Source organism: Elaeis guineensis, chromosome 5 (genome assembly GCF_000442705.2).
Source record: "Elaeis guineensis isolate ETL-2024a chromosome 5, EG11, whole genome shotgun sequence".
Classification (NCBI taxonomy): Eukaryota; Viridiplantae; Streptophyta; class Magnoliopsida; order Arecales; family Arecaceae; genus Elaeis; species Elaeis guineensis.
In genome coordinates this window covers 6,516,608-6,544,390 of record NC_025997.2, presented here as the reverse complement: position 1 = coordinate 6,544,390, position 27,783 = coordinate 6,516,608, and the positions used below count along the sequence as shown (strand labels likewise).

Below are 27,783 nucleotides of genomic sequence, written 5' to 3'. Positions count from 1 at the left end.
ATTTCTTAAGTGCAATACCAGATTCGATTGTGAATTAAGCACCACACTACTTCGAAAAGGGGTTTCATTAATTATACCCTTTTTATTTAAGAGATAAATGTATGTACAATTTCAGGATATAACACCTGCAAAGATGGTGACAGTTACTTCTACTAGCTTGAAATAATGAGCAACATATGTACAATCAAGGTTTACCAAAATGGTATAGGAGCAAACTACATCATGATCAAAAAATTTGCTCCCCATGAACTTCTCTAAAAACCCCTAAAAGAATCTATAGCCTACTTGGACTACTCATAGACCTGGCTGTCAGATGGTAAGCGACATGGCTGGTTGTACTTTGACAATAATGCCAGTATATTGTAAAACTGGATATTGCATTGTAATATAAAAATACACCAACTTTATATCATCATGTTCACTTCTGAAAGGTCATCCATGGGAATTTGGAGACCCATAAAATCATGGTCTTGCAGCCCATCTTCATCAACAATGTTCAACCATGAACCAATATCGTGTCCTTGACCACCAAGATCACCAACATCTATTTCTGGTAGGTGCAAATTGCTCAAGTCCATGGTCTCAGCATCATTCTGCATATTCTGTGTCCTGGCAGAACTTGAAAACACAGCTAAATCTTCCTTCTTAGCACTTCCACCAACAATCATATCATGAGATTTTTGGTCTGAAGGCAAAACTGCATTAGGTAACTCTGCAGCCTTAGAAAGAAGGCTGTTGACAGAAACAGATAACTGGGCCGTCTTCTGTTTGGGCTTTGTCTTGTTCTTTCTTTCACCTTTCAAATTAGATAAAGCTGGACGGCCTCTTGAGGCCGCATCTCTGTTTTGCCCCTTTCCTTCTCTGTCTCTCTCGCTCCTCTTTTTTTTCGTACCACTTACAAGAGAACTTCCAAGACCTGAAGATGTTCTCAATGAAGCAACTGAGGTACTAGCAATAACATCATCAAGCAACAATTCCCTCTTTTTGATTTTATTTGACCACTGCTCCTCTTTACCAAATGCTTGTTCTGATAAATGATTAGCTGATTGAAAAGCATCAGAATACTTGTCACAGGTATCTACTCTTTCTACTGGTTTTGAGGTCAGATTAGGGTTGGAATCTGCACATACAGAGAGAGAGAGAGAGATTAATCATTTAATATCTGATGGCAATTTATATTCATACACATTAACTATATATACCCAAGAACATTTACAGGCAAGATATGAAACTAATGCAAAAGCTTGCAAATTCTGAAGCGGGTTTGCATATGATGTACAGGCTTGTATGTACATGCAGGGAGCCCCAAACTAAATATTGTGCTGTGGAACTCATGTTACCTGCTAAAGTACTTTGCGGTTGCAGGACGGTAGTGAAACGAATGGCAGCCTCTCCATCTGTAGAAATGTCTGTACATTCTGCACCACTGCTGCAAGAAGATACAGAAAGAAACATATCCCTGAAAGGAGGCTCATTAAAACAGCTATTCCCCGTCTCTTCCAATTTCTTGCATCGCGCTAATGTTCGTTTGACAAAAGCCAAGGCAGCACGTTTCTTAAGTATGCTCATATTCTTACTACCGGCAGCATTAGGACCGCAATACACCTGTTGCATGAGAAGTATTCACCAATGATTAGCCAATCACACCAATTAAGGATATAACTCCTTATGATTCCCCTACCTTGCAAGGCTAAAGTATTTATATGCAAGAATTGTATCAAAGTTGCACACTCAAAGCAGTCAGTGCTTATACTTTCCAAAGATGATAAACGTGCCCATACTTCACCTCAAATTAGCATATCTGTTAACATGAATACCCTTATAAAAGGTAATGACTCGTTTAACATGTAAATGAAAGATCACATAATCTCCATAATATCTCCACACTCCTTGCACCTTTCCTAAATATATAGTCCAACCATCTCCTGTTCCCAACCCAACTACTGCCAACCATACATCATGTTAACATCTTTTTATTGCAAAAGGAAAACTATCATACAATGAGGAAGCTGATACTAATTATAAGAAAGAAAGGAGAAGCAGGATACAGAAGTGATGATGCACAGAGATGAGAGAAATTGAGGAGACAGGATGGAACAGGGTGTTGCAGAAGATTTATTATTTCAAGTTTGATAAAAATAAAAATACTTCATAAATTAAAAATGCTCATCTGTCTGCCAAAACTACCCATTCATTTAGTCTAGATCTGAAAATCTGACCTTAAACAATGCCATGGGAGCATTAATTGATGAAACCAAAATAAGTTGATATCATAGTTCGATAATTATCACTAATCATTCGCATATCTTACAGCCTCGCTTCCTTTCTTTTTCGATGGATGGACCAAAACTAATGGTGTAAGGCTTTCTGTATGTGTAACATTATGATGGTTAAGAAACAGATCATTTTTGCTTTCCAACTTCAAGCTATGTTATAAACAGAAGAATGGAAGGCTTGACACACGGGAAAACCAATTTGCAGAACAATTTGTACCAAATGATTATATTTTTTTTAAAGAGATATTAAAGTATAGAAATTACCATATATCTCTCATAAGCCATTCCTACCAGCCTGTCCAAAGCTTTACACTCAAGTTCCCTACACAGTCAAAAAGAACCGAAAAAAGATAATTCATAAATGCAAAAAAGCAATAATCATGCACATATCAGCAATTCCATAGAAGAAATGGATGCTCTGACAGAATACCTCTGTTGAGACTCCCTTGCTTCCATAACAGCCTTCTCCAGCTTCAGCAGAAGATTTTTCTTCTTCATAACCTTTATCAACAGAAAAATTTATGTAACAGGGAAGAGATTATTTTCATGATACACGTTGTATAGATATAGCAACTCAGGAAGTTCTATCATAAATTTTTCCCCTTCCAATAGGATCAAAAGATTTTCTATCAACAATTTTTCAATTCTGTGAAAGTATATCATGGCAACTATGCTGACAATGTACTTTACAAAACCTTTCAAGTCACTTTCTAGTTTAAGGTCAGTGTTGCAAAAGCCTTAGTTATGGATATTAATTAAACAATATACCTACCTAAAATATCTTCATAGTGTATAATCATTTCAGCTCATGCATTTCACAAAAATGCATCTTAACTTTCAGATTCCAACTATACATTTGTACATGATATGAAGATTATTTAGTCTTTTCTTTCACACTGAAACAGGTGTACATTTTCTGAGAAGATGATGCACATTCAATTTCAATGGAAGGTTCACAAAAAACATACAAAACAAGATTGCACAAATTTATCTCTATTTCAGTTGATAGGATTATAGGAACACATCTTTCGAACTGATTGTAGTAAGCCAGTTATATTGCACAGCATGGAATCTGAGCAAGAATGAATGAAAGATGGACGATGCGCAAATGATTAGCGTAATTGATAAGTGCCGAAATTGCACTAGCCAAGGTTCTAAATCCCATAGGATGGAGGTCTCCTGGAATTCCATGGAATGGGACACCCTGCTGTCCCGTCCCATCCCGATAGCCGTCTCGATCATGCATCCCGATAGATATCCTTATCTCTCTCCCTTTCTTTTCTCTTTTCTTTTTTTCTTTTCTTTTTTCTTTCTTTTTCTTCTACCTTACTTTCTTTCCTTTTCTTTTCTTTTCTTTTCATCATTCCTTTCTTTCTTTTTTTCTTTTTCTTCTTTCTCTTTCCTTTCTTCCTTGTTTCCTTCCTTTCTTTTTCTGCTCCCTTTATTTCTTTTGTTTTTCTTCTTCTTTCCTTTCATTTTTCCCTTTCATCTTTCGTTTTTTCTTCTCTTTCTTCTTCTTTTTCTACATGGATGAGTTTCGGAGTCCCGACCCCGTCCCAGTCCCATTTTTTCATAGGAACGAGTCGGACGGCCGGGACCCCCCCATCCCGCCAGGACGTAAAACCTTGACACTAGCTATCAATAAATAAGTAGCAAGAAGACACGAACCATGCAATGAAGAATGAAAGGATAACATAATTAGGGTTGAAAATGGGTCAGATATGGATTGGATACACATACACGTATCTATATTTTTCAACAAATATGGATACGGGTATGGATATTAAGTGGATAACAAAATTAGTATCTATGTTTTATTCTAAATGGAAACCGATACGAATCAGGTATCAAGATTGTTTTAAACATAGAAATAAAAACAAATCGGATATTAGTTATATCTATATTTTCTTTATCTGGATATGGATATAAGTCGGATAGTATTCAAATATAAATTAGATATTGAGTAGAATTCAATAATGAAAATTAAATAAATGACATAATCATAAAAGATGGGTATAAAATCTGCTATTAGGATTGCAAGAGATACATTGTAACTAGATAATGGTTTAGGATGTAACTATAAACTTGCATAGAGACCAAGTTGACCAAGATTTTCAATGATTAATCCAACCTAATTTGAATTAAAAAATATCTTAAAATTAAAACTATTTAAATAAAATATATAACATAAAATATTAAATTTTTTCTTATCAAATATCATTATTACTTTTTAATTGCAATAATGAATAAAAAGAATCATGAATTATCTATTTTTAAAGAATTTATAAAAGAATATATACAAATATAGGAATATATTAAAATTATTGATTTTTTAAATATTTTAAACAAAAAGGTTTTCAAAGCATTACACAAAATAAAGTGAAGTTACTCATTTTTTAAGTTTTTGCCAAAAGGAAGAGGATTGAATTTTTTATGAAAATAATCAATTATTAAAACATGGAATACCACAATATATTTGAAATAATCATATTTTATAATGCGAAGTTTTGTTGAGAAGTCAACGTTGTCATGGTGGCTAAGTAGTAGGCAATAATTGAAGCGGTCTTGTGTTCGATCTCTTGTAGAGATGTATATAAAAGATTTTCTTCCCATAATATTCATATCCATATCTGATATCCAGCAAAATTGTAAGCATATATCCAGATCTGAATGAAAACAAGAATTTCTATCCAAATCCGATCCGAATTGGATATCGAAACAGATTTGGTTGAGGGGGAGAAAAAAAAGACTAGGGTAATATCTGTTCCAGTTCGGATCGGATTCAGCTGGGCAATATCCAACCCATTTCCAGCCCTAGACATAATAGTTTAACAAAGGAAACAAGCCCTGCATTATAGATGATGAGACAAGATGGAGGAAATAAAACAATGGAGGAGATACCAAGGAGATGAATGGGAGAAAGACTAGAGTGAAGATAAACAAAGATGAGAAACACAAATAGGGAAGGATCATAAAAGAAGAATAAGAAAATAAAGGAAGATCAACTTGGGGATTTGCACCGAGAATGTGGAGAGAAAAAAAGAGCAGAAGAAGAAAGAGCAGAACCTGGAGATCCACATGGTCCAGTATCTAAGGACACGAATTATTACAATGATCAAGATGACAACCATAACCTAAAAATAAATAGCTCTTAACACTAAACCTACTTAGAATATGACTCATAAGCACTTAAAATTACTAGCCAATAAATTTCCTAATCGACTTGATGAGAACTTCTATAGAAATTGCAACCTTTGACTGAATTTATGTTCACACTTCCAATATACAAAATATAAATTATAAATCAAAAACAAAATTGAAGACCTATTTTTTATGTCCCATTATCTCTTCAAGATGAAAGATCCTTGATTGTCCTATTTTAAGAGCTTCAACTTCCCGGGCATAAAATATCCAGGCTGCACCATTGGCCTGTCATGTTAGAACCTTTTGCAATTGAGGAATCCTCCAAAGGTCACACACAAGTCACAACACAAGAACAAGCCCCTTATTTTTTGTTGAAATTTGCTCTGATACTGAATATGATGCAGGCTACAGCTAAAAGCAAGCAAGTGCTTGAAGATCATTTAGGGAAGGACCAAGTATCAGAACTATAAGTATCAATCAGCAACAAAATCCTTAGAAGTAGAATGCAGTCTCAGACAGCAAAATATCAAGATTTCAGCATTAGATAGATCAATGGATATAATGGAATGCAAGATGAAGCATGTGACAGAGAGTAGGGCTGATTTCAAGTAAATACAGTTGAGGATGAAAATAATTTGTTAAACAAGCAAAAGTATTGATATAGAGAAGAGGATAGAGAAGAGCGAGGTGACTTACCGAGAGGAGATTCCATCATGATCTAGCAAGCATTGTTGTCATGCACTTGAGAAAGGGGCAGAAGTTATGAAAGTGTGAGAACAGAGAAATGAGGACCATCAAAATGTGGGCAGCTAACCTCCATTTGGTTGTGAGCTTTGACAGAGGGGAAGCATTAGTATCAACCTTCCCTTCAAATCAACCCCTAGACTAATCTAATCTTAGTTGGTCATGTTAGACCTTACTCCAAGAAATTCTTACATAATGTTGCACCATAGTCAAGTATTTATGTGCCTATGGCATATCTATCAGTATCACAGTTAATAACCTCAACAACTATTTACAATAAAAAGTGATTGGCGAAATCCAGTCATTATCTGGCATTGGCAACCCACTAGTTTCCACATGCATGAAAAGCACAACCTTGTCAAGTAGCAGCAATATATTCCTAAATGAGGCTTGATAGACTGCAATGCCAGCATACCATACATATGGTAGGGAACCTGTATAGTAGCAGGCCTCAATACAGATTGTACTCATACATGGTATGGTATTGTACTGATTTAGCACCTTCACCAAGATTGGGTGTGGTGATGCACTGCACTTTGCCGCACCATACAGGTGAACCAGTACCAAGACGTAAACCTTAGTCCTAGTAAAGGTCCTGGATTGTCAATGCATCTTTCTCTTCTCAATCTGTGTTTTCCATTAAGAATCAGGCCGATGGTTCCTTTGCTCATCAAAGAATGCATAGAATAATGTATTTGCAGCAAAAAATTAAAAAAAATAAAAAAGAAAGAAAGAAAGCAAAAGAGGAAAGAACTCTAGCTTAAATTAGTTTTTAGGTTGCCAAGGACATTGTATTACCTAATTTTGCTCTTATATCATTCATTTCTCATTCAAAAACATTATTACAAAGGGCTGATCAAAGAATCTACTTGACGTACTTCACCCCTCAAAAAAATACACAACAAAAAAAAGGAAAGAATCCATGCAAGGTTGCGCTAGCAATACAAGTTGGTCAGTTTAGGTTTGGTTCAGCTTAAAAGATGCTCATCTGAAAACCAACCCATATCTGATTGGGTCAAGAATTGGAAAACTCGTACTAATCTTCTCTGGTTCTGGTCAATTTGAATAAAATTAGAAAAGAAAAAAAAAAACAAAATTGTACTTCACCTGCCCATTTCCATGTGCAACTACAAGCCAAACTCTCTCTCTATCAACCACCCCCCTCCTCCCAGAGCCCTACCATGTTTACAAACTCACGGTTCCTCCTTTTCTTCCCCAAACAATGCCATCAGCAGCCTACCATAGGCTAGGGTTTTGGGTTTGGCCTTGTGCTAAGAGCATGGCAGGGGCAAAGAGAACCAAAACAGACAAAGCTAGTGGTCAGGATATTGCAGTTGCAGTAACAAACAACATTCCAAAGTAGGGTAGGCTCAGTCAACCTGGACTTAGTTGGAATCAAATCCTGTTTAGAAGGCTCCATTAAGCACTGCCATCATACACCCAGGTCAAGTGTCAAAACATAAATTGAATTTAAATAACTAGCTATTCAAACAAATTCCTGCATCGCTCAATAGAAAAAATACCTAGAAGTCACTACACCCTGAAAAAGCAGCAAGCAAGAAAGAAATACTTATTGCCCCTTGAGTCATTACCACAAAGGGTAAAATCACAAGCAAACTAAGTCAATCATATGATGCAATTAGGGACAAGTCACCGACCACATGATTTTGACTTCCTAAAAGTAATATAGCAAAGAGAGATCTTTTTCTAAAGAAGCTAAGAAACGAGAGTCTGAATAACTGTGAATAAACATACCTGCTCATGGAGCTTGTCCTCTAATCTACTGACTCCATCACTAATATCTTCATCTTCACTCTGTGCTAAATCAGGCTGAGAAAAGATGGAAGCACAATACCACATTAGAATTTTTTCCCCGAAATGATTAAGCAAGCTACACAATACGTCCACAGATAGGCAAATGAAATTGAATCAGAAATATGCTTGAATCTTATACCATTGTGGTCAATGTTAGGCAATAAACCAGCTCACAGAGAAGCACTTCCTCCAAAATCAATGAAATAAACCAAAACAGTTCTACTCTATTTTCAACAATGAATAAGACCATAGAGAAAGCTAATAAGGGGCATAGAATATGACAACATTAATTAATGCAAAGCTACTAGTACAGATGTGCTTTAAGAAAAACAAATGCACAGTTATGTACCTTCTAATAAAAACACAGAAACTGCAAATTGTGAAAAAAAGCTTCTAGAAGGTAAGGAGTTAAAAATAAGTGAAATTTCTGAGACATATGATATAACACAATTAGCTCTACAATTAAATATCAAGTCCCAACCTCTATCAAAGACCAAGAACTATCCTTAATTAAATATGATCAGCCCTCCTATCCACCACATTGAAGAAATGGATGACGAAGAATTTTTTTGAGAGAAAAGAACCATATGACTTAAATGAGGTTTATTGCTCCCATCAAAAAAAAGAAAAAAAAAACGTTATATCACTTTCAAATTTTATGTCACTATCGCATGAAGACTACTAAAAATATGGCAAACAAAGATTGCCGACTCAGAACCAGACCCCATGCTAGCCAGTCTGCGGTACGAGTCGGTGCCCCTTGTACCGGGCCGTACCATGCCTGAACCGACAAGAAATGAGGGATGAACCGGGGAGGAAAAGAAGAGAGGAGAGGGAGGGAGAGGAGGGAAGGAAACGAAGGCCGGTAGAATCATTGGTGGTGGCCATTGGAGGTTTGCGAAGGCCGCCAGACGGCCATCGAGGCCTCCCAAGCTCCATGGTCCTCAATGAGAGAAAATGCGAGGAGAGAGAGGCGGGAAGGGAGAGAAGAGGAGGGAGCAGAAAGCGACGGGAAGGCCGCTGGAGGGCCCAAAATTGCCCCACGGTCACCACAATTCAAAACAGGGGTTTGTCCCTATTCATTGTATTTTTTAAAAACCATGATACATAATGAAGCCGACAATAGATTTTTTAAAAAACACAATGAAACATGGACGAACCCATGTTTCGAACATGTGGCGGCTGCAGGGCTATTTTGGGCCATCCGACGGTCTCCTCGCTGCATTTGACTCCCTCCTTTTTTCTACCTTCCCCCTCTCTCTCTCTCTCTCCTCGCATCTCGTGGAGGGCCGAGAGCCGCGGAGGCCTCAACGACCCTTCAGCGGCCTCGGCGGGCTACTGTCGGCCTTTTCCTTTCCTCCCCTTCTCTCTCTCTCTCTTCCTCTCTTTCCTTCTCCTTTGCTCCGTCTTCGCCAGCATTCTGAATTGAATGCCTAAACCACACCGATGAGCCGCCGGTATTATTCGGCACACTTCGAGGCAGTTCAGCAAACCCTGATGGCAAACCTTTCAACAACTTATAAATTAGAAAGCTGAAGCTATTAAAATGACATGAAAATGGAGAGAATTCAAAGAAAAATAAGTTTATATGGCAGTAACAGATGGAACCCATAATGAAGGAGACCACAAATAGAAGGCAGAATTAAGGATATTTGTAGTGGTAATAGCACGCTAGCAGAAAGCAACAAATTCAGTATGTCAAGCAGGTACAAAAATATTGCAAGGACTAGCATATGATTACTCATGGCCACCTAAAGTAACATAAAAATTTAAAACAGAATATTGGATATGATACTTACAACAGAATCTGGGTAAAGTCCAATTTCACTGAGCTCCAGGAGGATTCTATCATTGATGCCCATTTGGTTATACTGAAATTCTGTGCACACTGTGCTAGACTCTAATAAGACAATGCTACTTTCTAATGTCTCATGTGTCAGTTCATCATGGTATCTCCCACCAGCATTGTCCCTGAAACCATTAGAACGGCCTCTTGCTACAGTTTGAAAGGTTCTTGATGAGTGAAAATTTGAACCCTTCGACTTCAATTCACCCTCGACCTCAAAACAAATTTCATGAGATTCAGGCAAGTATTCTTCTCTTTGATGCTGTGGAAGTTAATATTTTCAATCTCTTCTTCTTCAATAATAGCTGAAAGAAGTGCTTGGCAAATTGAAACCCCACTTTGAGCTCCAATTCCCCGTATTAGTTGCTCTAGGAAAGGTTCAACATGCTCTGTTTGCCAAGCAATCTCTACTTCTCTCTCATGTGCGTTGAAGCTAATTCCATTTGAGACGGCGCCACAATCACCTCTATCAGCAGCAGCTGGAGTTGATGGCAAGGATATATATTCAAGGTCACCCTGAAAAAGGAGACAAGAATTTGGTATCAAGCAGACAGTAATGACATTAAATTATTGGCTTAGAAAACAGGTGTTTTCGTAAAGATAACTTACATCCATGGAAGACAGAAGTAATAATAATTGTCCCAAACAAAAGAGTGCATTTTGTCATAACTTAACTGTATTTAGTTTATATTGGCTCCACAAAAATAGAAATTTCGAAAGTAGCAAGGCTTTCACTCAGAAATAACTGGCAATGCTAATTCATGAGAAAACAAAGAAATGCAATAGAATAAACATGTCAAAAGATATGTTTACAGGGTTAGGTTGTGAACAGCTCAAAACCCAAATGCATTAGAATCATGTGAATATAGTAGCTCAAAGATTTTTTTTTCATGCGAATATAGTAGCTCAAAGTTGAAAAGTGAAATAGCTCCAAAATTTCTAAATTCAAACAAGTTCCATGATTCTGGTCAGCAAGAAAGGAAATACCTTCAAGTCTTGATCATCACTCCCAGCAACGTAAGGATTTGGAGAAGACACATCAATACAATGGATCTGGTTGGTAATATTAATTTTGCAACATCAAAATTAAATGCAAACATAGATTATGAGCCATATAAACAAGACAGAAAGACATAAGTTCTGTACTACCTGCTGGTTCAAATAGGTGAGATCTTCTGAAGAAAGAAAACAAAAAAATGGCTCCATTTCCTTCCAAAAATGACTGGGACAAGCATGCCCTGCAGCAAAGTTGTAAAACTTTTACTTGTACGAATAACTGGTAATAGAAGATACCCAAGCATTATAGATATAAAATTAATACTTGTGTACAGGGCAGAATTGGCAGCAGCTAAAATCTCTTCACGGTCATCATCTGATCCTCCTGAAAAGAATATCAATAATAAATAAACACTATGCATTAGACTGTTTTTCAAGGAAAATAAAAATTCATTGCTCCATGACTCCATCCATTTAATACATAGACAAATACCGGCAAACTCGAAAGGTGCATTGTTCACAGAATGCCGTGGACGTGTATACCCCTTCCTCTCAGACAATTTTTTGGTAGGTGGGCGACCAGGTTTACTGAGGCAAAGGGAACACCAATAGCAAAATCTCAGCAAAAAATCTAAGTGTTGAACATGAACGGACTACCAACAGCTAGTTAATTGGCAAGGAAAAACTACATCACCTTTCAATCCTCTCGGAACCAGCTCTTGTGCTTCTCTGTTGTTTTACAGTGACAGCATTGTCTAGCTTTTCAATTGGACCAGCCATGCCAGACCTTGTAGGAGCAAAAGCTCGTCCAACCCTGCCATGTCTCTGGACACCATCTCCAACATCTTCATCAGTAGCCACCTTGTTCTTTCTTGAAGGCAATGCAAGTGCTGAAATCTTCTGCATGGATTGACCAATATTCTCTTCTATTTCACATTTCTTACTCTTATCCCTTGACTTGCTATCAGCAACTCCAGATTCCTCACTTTCTGATAAACCAGGCATGCTATCACCTTTTAGTTTAATTTGCTGAGAAGCATTAGAAGGTAAGCATCTTGTCAATCCTAATCTATCTTCATGGATGCCTGCATTATCTCCTGTATCTGATGCAGGGGTTCCATCATGGCTTGATATAACAGGAGAAAAATTTGATCTCCTTGCAACACGTGAGATCTTCTGAGGTCTTTGTCCAACCCACTGCACAGGGGGTGATGAAGAGCGAATAGATGCCGTGCGTTTGCGATTGACAGCCCCACCAACAGAATTGATCTTGTTTACGCTCTGAGAATATTCCCAATCATCAGAATTTCCCACCACTTGATGAATGCTGGGCGGTGCCTTTGACATGGAACCTGAATTTGATCGTGGCCCCCGAGCAGGCACGTTCATCTTTGTTAATGAGGTAGGATTAGTAGCAAAATTATCTTCACGGTTATTAGGCCTGAGATACAATGGAAGGAAGATATATTAGAACATTAGATTATGTAAAAGATAAATTCAGTTTATATGTAAAGAGAAATAAAGAAAATTTCTAAGAGACAGCTTGAAGATAATAAACATCATTTCCAGAAGAACAGGAACAATAATAACAAGATTTCTCGCAACAACGATAAGAAGAGAATATGTCTTACTTGTTAACAGCTTTAAGATTGGCACCTTCCTTATCTAGACGTTCTCTTCTATCATTGGGAAGAGAGTTGTTGTCTTGATCATTCCTAGCTAAGGGACGGATTCCAAGACCAGAATGTTGAGAAGCTGAATCTACTTTTCCAACTCCAGAAGCTCCAGAAGCAGGTCTTGACCTGTATATTAAGAATTTCAGCAAGGAAGAATAATGTTCTGTTCCACAAAACAAGCACATCCCAGATGATCAGGCCAGATTAATGTAGAAGACCGAATCACGCAAACCAGGTTTCATGAGATAATAGATGCCTGAAGGCAGGCTCCCCATGGAATACATTACAGTTGATACTAAATATATTTTACAAAGCTAGGATCCAAACCAAATCAAAATGTCATCCATGGCATTCTGGTTTTATGAGAGCAATCCCATCTATCTTTTCATTCTTCTTCTTTTTAAAATAATAGCAAAATAACAGATACTTGATATCTCCTTCCATCTAGAGAAAAATTTAAGCATCATATAAATTCCCCTCCAACTGTATTCTTTTATATTTTCTTTAATTAGCACAAGTATCACAACACTTGAGTAAGCAAATGTCTTGGTATCTCTATTATAAATTTATGGGTCCCTGCATATCTATCTATTAAAATGTCTGCATCGGAAGGTAATATCGTTGTAGAGGAACAGGGTGTCGTTCAGTAAATTATGGGCAATACTCTATAACTGATGTGGCCAAAATGGTGAAAAAAGGCTCAATACATAGCATGTAGTCCAACCCTCCATGTGCGTGTGTGCGCACACGTGTGCATAGTTAATATGCCTCTTATTTGACTTATCTTTTTTGCTTAATATTGTTTTAGAAATCAATACAACTTTTATCAAAAGTTATTCTAAATTATCAACCCTTTCCAAGTTTTGGGCAACTTTGGAGGGATACTTGAGCTTAACCTGCAGCAAATAAGATAGACCACATACCAGCCAACTGGCTATAGCTTTAGGCCCCTCTCTTGTGTGATTTACCTCAGACAGGAATTTGCCACAGTGGATCTAATTGTAACTAAAACTTGAAAGATGTTCCTTGATGTGGAGTGACAATAAGCAAACATATTTCTCAAAAATTGTAACATTGCATTATCCTATTCTAAAATTTTATAATAATATTTTTTTCAGCACCAGAGGGTGGGCCTTGGAGCAATGATAAACTTGCTTCCTTGTGACAGGTTTCGTGGTTTGAATTATGGAAACTGCCTTTCTGCACGTGGAGGTAAGGCTGTATACATCCAACCTTCCTCAGACCCCGTAGTGGAGAAAGCCTCGTGCACTAGGAAACCTTTTTGTTATTTTTATTTTATTTTTTTTAAACCGTAGCTGCATAATAATGCTAGTGAGACTTTTTCAATGGAGCAGAATTGCTATGATCATCTAATAATAGTGATTGAAAATTAGAATAAGATGAAGCTGAATGCACCTTAAATATTATCTCTACATTGCAACAAGTTTTGTCTATCAAGAGAGCGACAAACTTAATCCAACAATTAAGCCTCATAAGTATGAGACAGTAATACAAAGAGCAATCTAATTGCATGGTATGATATCAAACCTGAAGCCATGGACATTATTTGTCATTGGTCGAGCAGCAGTGCCAAGCTTCTGCTGTATTCCTCGTTTGGGTTCTCTATCAGCATCCAGTGACCTAGTCAAAACTGCACCTGTAGAAACATCTGACTTTATGACAGACCGTTTCTTCTTCATCTTTGACTTGTCCCAACCATCAACACCGTTAGTCAATGCTCCACCCTTCTCTTCTGATAATGCCACACCACCATTTACAGGTTTGATGGCATCTCTATCCTTATTCACAGGCCCGGATGGTCTTGCAATACCATTAGCCCTTACATCCATCTAATCAATCAAAACAATATGCAAATTCCTTGTGAATGAAAAGCTACAGATGGAACAGAGATCTTCATCACTAAAAAGGAAGTCAATCTGCAATTACTACAAAAGGAAGCTTGTCTATGCAGATATTTAGAAATAGCTTCTATAATGCAACTCAATCTGCATAGAGTTCAAAGCAAATAATCTATAATGGTTAATACTAGCTGGCACTATTCTCCAAGAATCAAGAAACTAATAGGCAGGATCTTACAGTTGAAACAATTTCATTCTCTTCTGCACAAAAAACGAAATGAGAACTTGCAAACACATCAGTTAGCAACACGTCTCAATTATGATGCATAAGCATCTAGAAAATAATCTTATCTTTGTTTTTGTAAGCAACTAAAATACAGTTCTATGACATAAGCAGCAGCAAATCATAAGACAAAAATAACTGTAAATCACAATAAAGGAAAGGCAGGCAAAAGGCTCAAAAGAAAGCTTTGAGATACAAACCTGTGCTTCTGCCATAGAAGTTCGAATTCGTCTGCTCGGTACAGTGTTCTTGGTCCTTTCTTCTGATTTCTGAGGCCCAAGCTCGAGACAACGTGAAGACATATGGCTTTGAGGGCTACTCTTAGGGATGCTTCCTCCTGGCATCGATGTACCAGACCGCTCATTCGATGAAATATCAGCTCGGGAACGTTTTTTTGACAGATTGTGATAATACTTATCAATTTTGAAACCAGCCTCACTACAGGCTTTTGCTCGATCCCTATCAAATCATGCAGTGGAGACTAACTTATTTGATCTCAAATACCCACAATGTGAAATGTGAATTGCAAAAAGTGATATGCTTGGAATGGATGAGCAAACAAAGTCCAATGCAGACTGGTTGAGGAAAGTAAAATGAGAAATAGAATCATGTGGCACAATGGGGAATTTTTCGAAGAAAAAACATAAGAACATAAAATGAAAGAAATCGTGATTGCTGTATAGACATCACAATAACGATGGAAAGGAAAACATATATTTCCAATAAGGAAAGAAGAAATTTTTGAAAGATCATGTTGACAAATATTTCATCTACTTAATACTATGATATTTTTTTTTAATGCAGGGCAGACCTTTTTATTTATTTATTTATTTATTGGGGGGGGGTGGGGAGCAAGAAGTACCTCGCCTTAATAATGCCCTCGTGAAGATTACTCTTCACACGTTTGATCTCCTCCACAGATGAAGAAGTTAAATGCCTCATACTAAATGTTGCAGGTAAAGATTCTTCTGTAGGGATGCCAATAATAGAACCCACTGCTATCTCAAAGTCCCCTGTTCGAGGGAACTTCTGATCGCTTGTTTTCAGATCAACAAGAAGGGAGTGAAGTGAAGTGATTGTGTCAGCTTGCGATGATACCAAACCAGACCTCGACATGCTTGAAAGCGACGATGAGATTCGGCTATCCATGCCTTCACGGAAGCTTCCCACCCTTTCCATAGAAGCAGCTGCATATGGCCCACGTTGCCCGTTCATGTAGGTGGGTCCATCTGGGCTGCTGGAAGATAAATCGAATTTGCTAGTAGCTGACATTCCTTTGATAACGTCAGGTTCTTTTATTTACTAAAATGATAAAGACGCTGGCACATAAAAAGAATGAACAATCAAAGCTTATAACCATCGAAACCAAAGGTTGCAGCACAGCTATGCTAAAGAGTAAAACCAGCACATCCGCCCAAAATAAATGCAAGTTAAACCAAAAGAGCATAATGATCTTTGAGCCCAAAGTTAAAGGCACCAAACCCCATTTGATAGACACAACTAGATGGACAAGGAAAGGAGAAGGTGAAGAAAAAGGCTAGCAAAAAGTACAATATACTGAAATGGAATTGACAACATATAAACTTAAAGTGATAAAACAAATGGGGCACTATAATTCAATGATTTTCTTTCCATAATTGAAAATATCTGTTATCTTCTTTTCTATACTTCACTCTCTTTCTGTTTCTTTTTCGTGGTTTTCCAGTGAATCTTCAGTAATAACAAACAGGTTCAACAGAAAACGGGAATCAGTCGACATAGATAGTTCTTTCCACAATAGCACAGCAAGCACTCTCCAGAAACGAACATCAGCAAGCTGCTTAACATGATGAGTACAACAAAAAAAAGAAGAAGAAGAAGAAGAAGAGCAAAACTAAACAAGATCATTCAATTTTCTCACAAAAGGTCAGCATTAGTTTAAGTAACCCACGAAACAATAGTGGATTAAATGCAGTGAACATAATCCAAGTATGTTTAGCCCCAGTGAAATCCATAATTTACAAATAAAGCTAAACCCATGGTCACTGTCAAACCACACTCGAGAACATAACATTACAACCCATTCAACAGATGTCAAAAACAAACCTACAATCTTTCACAGCTCTAGCACCATAATTATCCAGCCAACAATTCCCCCAACAACAAAAGAAAGGTAATCAAGTATCACAATCCCTTTAACCAACATGTTAACAAGTAACGCAAGCCGATCGTCAACATCGACTACTTTGAAAACAAACTACGAACCCACAAAAATAAATTTCGTAACCAGCCGAATCCGTACCAAAATTCTCATGATCAAAGAACATAAACCCTAGCAGAAGATCAATCCGAGCTGACGTAAAGTTATCAGAACTAAATAAACCCATCATCAAAAGGCAATTATAACAAGAGAGAAAACTCCATCTGTCTGATCAAAAAAACTGAACCGAAAAAAAAGAAGATTCCGCCGTTTTGCTATCTAACATAGAAAATCCGAAACAGAAGCGATCAAAGACGAGACATACCTGAAAGCAGCTGGAGACGAAGGCGATCTTCGCAAGAGAAGAATTAGGGTTTTGTTTTTGTTTTTTTTTTTCCTTCACCTTTTCTTTTCCTCGTCCTCCTGGAAGAGTATTATTGCTAGGAGCGGTATTTGGGAAGAGTAATTTGGGAGGAAAAAAAAGAGAGAGAATAGCAGGGCTGGAGACCAGTAAAAGAATCGCGAGACGAGTATTTCTTTTGGGGCAGGGGGTTTGGGTAAAATAAATAGAAATTTTGGCTCGGCGAGCCCTCTTTCGATTGCCAATTCCGGGGTATTCTGGGTAATAAAATGGCGAAAGGAAAGGAGATTAGTGTCATAAAGCGCGTATTGTTGGTGATTAATAAATAATGATAAGGTGGTGATATTTCCACCCCATGGGACTTGGGAGTGCTTTTGGCGGTCAAACGAGAGAGACTGGTGGTGGGTGCGGCCTTTCAACCAAGCTCAGCGGAGGTATACAAGTTCGCGTGTGGAAATATCAACGCTTCCAGACTTAAGAGAACATCTGATCTAACGATGATAATTAAGTAGATAATCCCCAACGCGGACTACCGCCTTTGCCACTCCAAGGGATGGGAGTGCAAGTAGGCTTGGGTCCAGCTTGAGCTGCAGGGTGTCCGGGATCGGAGCATGGCGTGAAGGGAAGGGTGGAACACGGAGGACAGATACGGAGACATGGGGTCAGCGCATGCTCCCCAGGTGATTTTAAAACAAAAAGGGAGAAAGCACTCGATATTTTTGGGACTGCCGCTGTCATCGGTCGCCGGTCAATAGTTGGGGATTGGTTTGGTGCAAGGTCAACACGACCTGCCTCAGTCGATCAATAATCAGGCTACACCCCAGTGTGATCATGTGCATGATCAATTACCGAGATGTATTTTTATGGATCAATCATCAAGGTGAGTACATTGATGAATAAAATCTATAACAATACATCACGATAATTGATGGCATGTATGACCATATTGATGCATATAGTGTTTTTTTTTTGGTAGAATGCATATAGTGTATGTGCATATAATCGTCAACATCTTATCTCCTGACCATTGGCAACGGGCTGCATGAACTTCCTCTCCCAATTTCTCTCTCCGGCTATTGAAACTCCAATATCTCACCAGCCTATACGAGAAGTTCCCGAACAGCCTTTGTCTGCGGTCCAAACTTAGGCAAGACCCGTCAGCGGTTGGGCTTCGGTTGTTTTAGTCAGGCCATATTTTGTATCTTATTTTTATCATGCAATGTTCTAATCATATTCAGCCTTCACTGATCTCTTATATTAGAAGCTTGGATCTCCATTTAGAACTCATAATCAATCAATAGGTACAAATTTTTGAGTATGGATGGACACGAATCTGGTCTGATATAGAAAAGGTCTTGGATTGATCAAGTTACTCGCACCCCTACCTTACATTTTGCTTTGAATTTGTATAGCATGTGCATATACTGAAACAAAAGCATAAAATATCCTGCTTACTAGCGATAGATGATCGAGCAAGCATACAGGCCTCAATTTTTGACTCACTGCCACTTCTCGCTGCGAACTACTTAATAATGAAGCACTGGCCAATTCACTTAGCCACACATCTCTCAACGTACTTGCAGCTTAGCCACGTCTCTCAACATACTTGCAGCAATGTCGCACGCCAGTGTGGATGGACATAGTTCGAATTATAGGGTTATATGACTTGCGAAAATAGCACGAGAATGTCATCCTACCACTCCAATAAGATTCCAAAAGACTCTGTGATAAATTAAGAATGTTATCAATGAATTATTTATTCTCAGGTCATTACAATTTGAAATCTTGATTTCATATTTGTATTCATCAAATCAAGGATTTAAAATTACAATTGCAAAGCCCTTGTTGGTATTGAGGATTAAATAACCGTGGTTGAAGACACTCTAGTCAAAAATATCAAGTTCACAGCCGAGCTAACAAAGCAAAACAAGCCAAGAGACGAGAGAGCCCTGAAGATTAACAAGCCAAAGACGAGACAGACCTGACCGTACGAACTTGTTCAGTTTATACATTCTGACCGATACTGCCGCATGTACCATAAGCACATCATAACACTTGGCCGTACCACCAATCCAATACTTAAAACCAGACAAAATACCATCAGGCTCCATAAAGAATTAAGATGCCAAATAACCTTGTACTTACAGAATTCCGAAGCAAAATTACATCAAAATACCGCAGGTGGAATCAGAAAACTTCCTCCCACCCATCACTTTCGTTTTTGAAAGAAAACAAAGAATCTTAGAACATTATCATCATATATAGCATGGCAGATACAAGGAAGAGCATGGAAGTACCAACCAAAAACTGCAATCTATTATGAATCTAAGAATTCGATTAAAGGTACATAAAAAAAGACTGAAATTACAGAAAAAATACGATTGATCAGGTATAGAACCAATTCAGATGATGACATATTCCAGTGGTCTGTAGCATGAGCAAAATACTTTGATCAAAAGTGACTTGAATGAAGTCTCCATTTTATTTCCAATCCAATGTGGAAAGTGTTCCAACAATTTCACTACATTCACACTGAAGCCTCAACTATTTAGATAACAGAAATCAAAATATAGAATCAAAACACATGCAGCCCATTAAGCAAAAACTGGACAAACTTACAGATGACCATCAGAAAATCATACCAACCATTAAAACAAATATATCCAAGATCCCAAGCATTCCATCACCCACCAGACCTGACCTTTAAAAAGAGCAATGAAAGTCTGAGCAACCGATTACATGACAAGATTTAAGACCACCCGACCCTACAGAGAGACTGACTTGTCCATTCTATCTGATCACATTTTGTCCCACTTTTGAATCTCTGATGTAACTAAGGAGTTTGTGAAGACAGATCACCAACCCTACAGAGAAAGTGAGAAAAATGATATGCGGTGCTCTTCAAGAGCATTACTTCCTCCAGCCTAAGCTGCAGAAGACGGTTCTTCAGCTTTTGTTTCTTTCTTTGATTTTTCTTCTTCCTTCTTTTCATCAGCGGCAACAGGCACCTCTTTTGTTGGATTTTCCTCGGATTTGCTTTCACTGACAGTCAACTTTTCCATCAGACCAGCAGCAGCTGATGCATCCTTACTCTCCTTCTCTTCATTCTTCCCAACTGATTCAGCAACCTCTTCAACCATTTCCTTGAATTTCTTGCAGTCTGACCGACAAAGGAAAATACAGACCATGAGTGATGGAACACAAGTTGCAAGGGAATGACACAAGACTACATAAGGAACACAACTAATGGAACTGCAACGATTGAAGTAGTCAACCAACACTGAGTAATAGAAAGCAAAAGAACAGGTTGGGCAGAATCACAAATTCATGCACTACAAAAGCAGAACGACTGCAACTATTGTTGCAAGATGGTCAAGTTACATGGAAACTTCAGCCACCACAATAAGCTGAAGTATACGATTCAGACTAATAGCCAACCAGTTCTGCTTATCGGAGCAAATCAAGTCCTCCAACTGACTCTTAGTTTACCTTTAACATGTTAAAGAGCAAACTCAAGTGGAATCAGAATCCTTGACTGATTCACAAAATGATCATCCAAAGCCAACTACATATGGCTGCACAACGTAAATAGCAAGGGGCACCGTTCTGAATAATTCTCAGAGCCATCCAGTGATGCCAAGACTTTCAAGTCATTCCTCACAGCTATCATCATTCTCTCCTAGATTTCTCCCCTCTCTGATCATTAAGAGAAAATCCAAACCCCTTCCCTTTACAGGTCATACTTCAGTTTCCCTTTTTAAGTACATAAGCATGAAAGAGTGAAAAAAGAAAAATCAAATTCCATCTGTACATCATTTCTGCAACAACAAAAGCTTACCCAGAAGTCCTATTTCCTGATGTTATCCGTTCAATTACCCACACAGCCACCTAAATTATTTGCAAAAAAAACACCATTTGCATGTCCTTGGATTGGCAGTATTAATTTTGTCATGTATTATATTCACTTACACACAGCATGTAGCAATCGCAATCATTTGTTGCAAATGCATTATTATTGTAATATATATTGCGAATCCCTAACCAGTCTCAAAGGTTCTGGCCGATGCTTCTAACAAATTTCAGTGTTCTTCCACAAGATAAGCAAAAGGAGCCCTTTATCTATTAGAGTGACATATAAAAATTTGATTTCTATGAAAAAGAAGTCTTATGAAAATTAAGAGGGATTTTCCCATTTATGGTGAAGTATATAGCCTTGAGAAGTTAGATGAGGCATTCTTGACGAGATTACCTACATTATAATATCCACCTCCATCCAGTCTGTGAATCTAGACTAGCATGAATTTCTCAGAGGACTAGGTCTGTAGGTTATGATCCACAAGGACAAGGTTTGTCGGTTATGATCATTGTAGAAGTAACATCTTCTAATAAGGCAGGCATGAAATGAAAGAGTGATTTGAAGTATTAAGACCTAATAAAGGTTAAAAGATAAAAACATTGTTTTTAAAACTCAAAGCATTTCTGATTAGCAATGTTGCTTCTAGCAAACAATGCATAAACTGAATTGATCCTACTGTCCTAAGAAGACAAATGACAAAATCCTTTGACTTAATGGTAAAAAAACAATGCTAATCTATACTACCATACAATGCAAACTCCCACAATGAGTCTCTGCATCAGATGTGTTTGACCATCCACATTTTCCCATGGCGCTTTTTCCATCTCACATGTTTCCTTCCCTCTCTATTAGTTTACATTTTAACCGCAAGAACAAAGGTTCGGATCCTTCTTCTACCATTTACTTATCATTTATTGAGATAAATTTTTAGTAAAACCAAGTCCTCTTAACATGCATTTATTATTCATCTATATCAAAAAAAAATAACACGAGTGCATCACACGTGCCATATTCTTGTGTCACTAATGCATACCCACCTGTATGAGTGTGTTCAAGCACATCATTTCATCTAGACACCCTTGGGGAGTAAATCACAAAGTCAATGCTGGTGATCCAAGACAACACCATCACTCGAATAGAAACTCCCAAAAGACTCATAAGCCTATGAATTACTAGCTTCTCTACAGATACAAATCTTGTATCCGCAGCTTAACTCATATGGCTTCTCTAATTGTATGAATGATACACACCTACAAAACATAGTTGTCCAAATTGTAGTTGCAAGGTATATAAACAATTAAGTGCCAACCTATGCATAGAAGTTCGATAAACAAGACACATGATATGGTGGACTCAGTTCAGTGAGCAAAAAAATAGCAGAATACAAAACTCAAAGGCTTCAACGTAACTAGTTCCTCATACTAATTTCACGTGACACCATAAGTTTAACAGATAATGAGTTTTAGCGAGTCGAAATTCATAGTTCACAGCAAAATGGTTGTGCTTCTGAGAAATTCTTTAGATTGGGAAAAACGAAAAAACAAATTATAGTCAGAAAGTATAATGAAGTTTAATCCAATATAAGTCATATTCAAATAACCACATCATCTCTTTAATGGATCCAAAGGAGATGGACTGCCGTTAAGCCGTTTGCTTCTTATGTTTACTTTAAGACTGCAACCAGACCACCTATATACTGATAGTACTTCCTAAATAGGAATGAATTTCACTAATACTCTAAAGTAAGCTCACTAAACCTACTCAAGAGGCTTTCTTGTAACCATTGCTCGAATACCTTTAAGGACATGACCTAGAAAAATACCACGAAGAAGACAGAGCAAACTGGTTCTTGTTTCCAAACAAATTCCACAACATTTTTTTAAAAGAAAAAGGTCATGACACTTAAGTCATTATCATTTACATAAGAACCCATAATTTTAGACCCAGCAAGCAATAATAGCCTATTAAAAGCCCCAATCCTGCAACCTTTTTATCATCATCTGACAACAAACTTACCATAATAGGTACAAACTGTTTATCCAAGTACTTGGGTTGTAATGCTCAACAAGTATGGTAATAAGCTTTGTATAGCACAGCTAGACTAAGAATTGAGAAAACTAGAGAAACATCGTCAATGCATATCAGACAAAGTAGAATAAAAGCTGTCCTTTAGATGGAGGCTAGAATGCATTTATTTACTCATGGAAAAGTAAATGCCAGCAAATACGAAGAAATAGTGGAGTATGGCATGAGTTAAAACCTATTAAACTGACCAGATCCATTACAAGATTGGTGTTCTAATGAACACGGTATGTCAAGAAAGATAAAAACACAACATCTGGGACACTGGCCTCTCATAATCTTTATTTAAGTTTTAAATATGATTTGTATCAAATAAAAAGAGTTTTTTTTCTTTTTTTCGCTCAAACAAACGAGGTGATCCATGTTGTTTAACTGACCCTTTATAAACTTAATCCTCTCCTCTCGGACGAGTTGCCTCCAACTCATTCAATTGTCAGTTAAAAAAGAAAAAGTAATAATGAAGAAAGTAAAAGAATCAATAAGGGTGCTTGATGACAAATCACAACAACTGAGTTAAAAAATATGAAAAACCTTTTCTATTCATTTATGTAAAACTTGGGCTCATGAACAACAACTTACTCATAGAGACAGCGGCATCTGAATGTAGCATGAAATTGTGTGGTAAAGAAGGCATTAGTTGCATGGAACTTTCCAAGACAAAATGCAATATATACACAATTCATGACATGGAGTCTAGAGAGACAACCATAGATAACAACGAAATTACCAGTTTAATCATGATTAGACTCGGTGAAATGGTGATAAATTGCGCATGAATATGAAATAGTTTTAGGATGAGATAAGAAACACAAGATATGCACCTAGAAAAGAAATCATAGGATGTTTGCACGATCAAAAGTTTGAAGTTCATTCATATCAAACAAGACAAGTTATCACAAGTGTTCAACATATGTCCATATGGAAACACAATAAGAAGCAAATATGCATAGACACCAAGAGGTGATGGAGGAGGACCACAAACTAACTGATCTTGAACATGTAGCAAAGTAATTATGGATACATTGCAAAATATGATGAAGAAAAGTAAATAAAGCTTAATAAGAGATGTAGCAAAAATAAGGGATATGCATAGTCATTTTCAAGTAACACTTAAGTGCCACATGCCAGTGAGATCCATACACAATAGAATGCGTAATGTCACAAATCAGAATGCTGTGCAACAAAAGGTGTCAGGATGTAATGGGAGTTGCAAACATGTGAAAGTTAAGGTTTGTTGTCTGATATAATTAGACATGAAAATATTACAGCAACTTCAGAATTGCATCTAGATAGATAGAGAGAAGAAATGGATACTTATGGTCATGCACAGAAAACAGGACAATTAAAAGAAAAAAGAGTTCTAAATATGATGAAGAGTTCAAAAAAAAATTCAAAAGGGTCAGCAATGATAAGAATCAAGAACCTAACATGAAAGTTGTAATATAAACTTCTGTAAAGCCAATGATACAAAGCACAGATAAGGTTTCAACAGCCCCATATATGGTGTAATGGTTATGGTTACAATTCTTGCTATAATTCTAATAGGCAAGGTCAATCAATTGAATGTACTTGCTCATTAAAACTGCCAATAAGAAACATTTTCCTTCAATTTTATTAAAAGCAGTAGATAACACAAATGTCAATGCATAACTTAAAAAAAAAGAAGAAATTCATGCTAAAATTATATTTCAAAATGAATGGCGTCCTCTGTGATAAAACCAAATTAACGATTAATTTTATTGACGGTACAACATGCATAACATGTTCAAGCAATTCCTTAAAATAAAAGAAATTATGGCAACAAATGCATCTCTTAATGACCATGGTATCAAGATTTGGACAATGTTATATGAACGGTTAACAATACAAGGATTTCAAATATTTTGCAAACTTCTAGAGAATAATACATGCACATTAGTTATGCAATCTTGCTCAGGATGATGTCCTGTTATTACCGTAACCTACAAGCAACCCACTTGTATCTTTTCTATAATGCACATACAACAGATTTCAAATGCTTCCATGTGGTCCTAGATACCTATTGCCTGCTCTAAGTTTTCTTATGCAAATACATTATGGATGAACAAAATGATATTTCTGTACTCAAGAAAACATGGGATTAGCATTCTGATCGGGGGGGCAAAAAAAAAAAAAAACCACCAGTCCAGCCAGACATTATGAATCGCCATAAAACAAGAGAAACTCTCATTTTGAGATGATCCACAGATATCATGATGCATGCATCAAACACATAAAATAGATAACGGACTTGAAATAAATCCCACTCAACAAAATCTACAATCATTTCCCTGTTAAAAGGAATAGAAAGCACAGAACTAAAACAGCACATTCTCAAACATAAAAGCATCCAGTTAGATGTGACAGAAAATTAGAAGATACTCACTCTCAACAGATGCAAACCGAATGGCAAACATCTCCTCCTTCAGTTCCCCATCAGAAAAATCCGTCGCATGCCACACGCACGACTTATCATTTCCAGCATGCTCCTGCATCTTGGTCGTCGAAAGAACTGCAAACCAGAAAGCAAACAAAAGAGGGCCATAATTCCATACATCAGATATCAAATTCAAATCTTTAACCAGAGAGAGAGAGAGAGAGAGGAGAGAGAGAGAGAGGAAGAGCAAGACGAAGACCTAGATGGTTGGCACAGATCTTGAGAGTCTTGGCCTGCCTCATGACCAGCCGGACCTTCGCCGTCTCCTTGTGCTTCAGGAGCTTGACGCTCCCATGGCCCCGCTCCTTCCACTGGTTCCCCTCCTTGTCGAACCGGTAGAGCTTCGCCTTCCTGGAACCAAGAGAACCGATCAAGATCGGAAGGTAAAACCCTAGAATCTCACGGAAAAACCATAAAATGGGACAGGAGGAGGGAGGATCGAAGCCTACAGGTCGAGAAGGACGTCCTCGTCCTCCTCGCCAGTGGTGACGGCGACCTCCTCAAGCCGGACGATGGGGGCGACCTGGGCGCCGGTGTCCTCGTCCTCGCCGGCAGGGGCCTCCGTCTCCTCTTTGTCTCTACGCTCGGGATCGGTGCTGGCCATGGCGGCAATCCAAAGAGAGAACGAGAGAAGGGCTACAGCAGGGAGCCGACGGTGGAAAGAGCAAGGTGGGACTCGGGATGGTGCTAGGGTTTTATTTTTTCTGCTCCTATATATTAACATGCAGGCTAGAATCAGAAAGGCGGGAGAATTTTACAAAGAGCCCCTGATCATGTTGAATATTAAATGGCAGTTCCTCACTTTTCTACTACGATACCCCTGTAGGTATAAATGGAAAATTGGAGACGTTTAACATAACATCTGTTTAGAAAGCATGGTGGGGTCTGCTTGGTCATGTGTGCCTGCGATATCTGTGGCATACTCATGGCAATGAATTAAGAACGAGGAGAAAATATGATCCGATCTGTTTCGTATTTGATCCGGATCAGAACAGATTATCTATATAATAAATAAATCAATTTTTTTTAATTTATTTAATAAATAAATTAAATTAAAATTGATAATTTTTTGATCCGATCTATATTAATTCGGTTCATATCCAATTTGATTCGATTTAATTGCTATCCATATAAAAAACTACATAATCTGACGTCTCGAGGGAATTTTGTGCGTCTGAGCCAAACTGCCGAATTGATGGGCCGATGGCATGTGCAAATTGCCTACATGGGAAATCTTATTAGTAATTTTTCTACTCCAAAGAGAACTAATATAAGAGGTTGGATCTTATATAAAAAATATTTTATTATTTTCTAAAAAAATCCACCCTTGTAAAAATAGTTACACAATTTTGATGGTGGATGCACCGTTGGATTGGATAGCAAGGAAAAGAGAGAGAGAAATAGATTCACATTTAAGCAAGAGGCAAGCTATGAATCATTCACAATTATGTGTCATTTTGTTTAACCATAATCATAATGACTGGAAATGAAACAAACATGGAGACAAATTTGAGACAATACATTAATATAGAGATCTATGGGGCTTTATCAATCGCAAATTATTGGTCCCACATATCCCTCCATGTAGAAAATTTGCTCTGGGCACTCAATTCAATCATCCGCATCGATAAACTCAAAAATATGCAAATTACTTTGAAAGGGAAAGCGAGGTGGTCTACTGGTACCAGAATTTTTACTCTCTTTGAGCCTAATTCAATCGTTCCACTTACCGCTTAGATCCTTTTCCCAAAAAAAAAAAAAAAGAAAGAAAGAAAAGCTTACTGCTTAAATAATTATGGATGCATGGCTAGCACTAGATACAAGGGGCCGCTAGAATTTATTGCTTTTGTCCCAAGTTATAGCCATCAACTGTTAATGTGTAACAAAAAAAAACGAGTTAGCATTTCACGTCAGAAAAAGGGGATAAAATTTATCCTATTTCCCTTGCACCAATTATTTATCGCCGAAAAGGGGTGAAAAGGCTCAAAGACGCAATTCAATCGAAAGAAATATCTAAACTAAAAACCGAGTGTCCCAAATACCAGTCAAAAGAAACTAAACCAGAAGAAAACAACCATGAAGTAAACAAGAAAGCAACAGTCATATTATTTAGATTACGATTGATGTAAGAAAGCATGCAGATAAAGCATAGGACAAAAGGCTTGACTAACCAAGATAGACCCAAAAAAATGTTCTATTCCAGCATCATGG

General features: G+C 37.5%; 2 protein-coding genes across 2 annotated transcripts; both read right to left on the bottom strand.

Annotated features, from left to right (window-relative positions):
- Positions 1–255: 255 nt before the first annotated feature.
- LOC105044574 (uncharacterized) lies at positions 256–17,311 on the bottom strand. Its single transcript, XM_010922508.4, is given in 17 exon segments — positions 256–1,120; positions 1,341–1,605; positions 2,541–2,598; positions 2,707–2,777; positions 7,920–7,994; positions 9,779–10,090; positions 10,093–10,341; positions 10,813–10,878; positions 10,975–11,063; positions 11,147–11,206; positions 11,315–11,409; positions 11,516–12,262; positions 12,453–12,623; positions 14,046–14,347; positions 14,840–15,098; positions 15,502–15,958; positions 17,144–17,311. Coding segments are annotated over 16 exon segments (3,945 nt in total). The 5' UTR covers positions 15,912–15,958; positions 17,144–17,311; the 3' UTR covers positions 256–404.
- A 2,315-nt stretch (positions 17,312–19,626) lies between these two features.
- Positions 19,627–26,280, bottom strand: LOC105044573 (ran-binding protein 1 homolog b). Its single transcript, XM_010922507.4, has 4 exons — positions 26,022–26,280; positions 25,772–25,923; positions 25,522–25,647; positions 19,627–20,339 (listed from the first exon to the last, which is right to left on the bottom strand). The coding sequence occupies exons 1-4, from the start codon at positions 26,174–26,176 to the stop codon at positions 20,104–20,106; spliced, it is 669 nt and encodes a 222-aa protein (XP_010920809.2). The 5' UTR covers positions 26,177–26,280; the 3' UTR covers positions 19,627–20,103.
- Positions 26,281–27,783: the final 1,503 nt, after the last annotated feature.

What these genes read in the sequence shown, in the direction of transcription:
- LOC105044573 (XM_010922507.4), bottom strand. Translation starts at nt 26,176, where the DNA reads ATGGCCAGCACCGATCCCGAGCGTAGAGACAAAGAGGAGACGGAGGCC. An exon ending in GAGGACGTCCTTCTCGACCT is followed by an intron (nt 25,924 to 26,021) that starts GTAGGCTTCGAT and finishes TCTTGGTTCCAG; the next exon opens with GAAGGCGAAGCTCTACCGGT. An exon ending in TCGGTTTGCATCTGTTGAGA is followed by an intron (nt 20,340 to 25,521) that starts GTGAGTATCTTC and finishes TTTGTCGGTCAG; the next exon opens with ACTGCAAGAAATTCAAGGAA.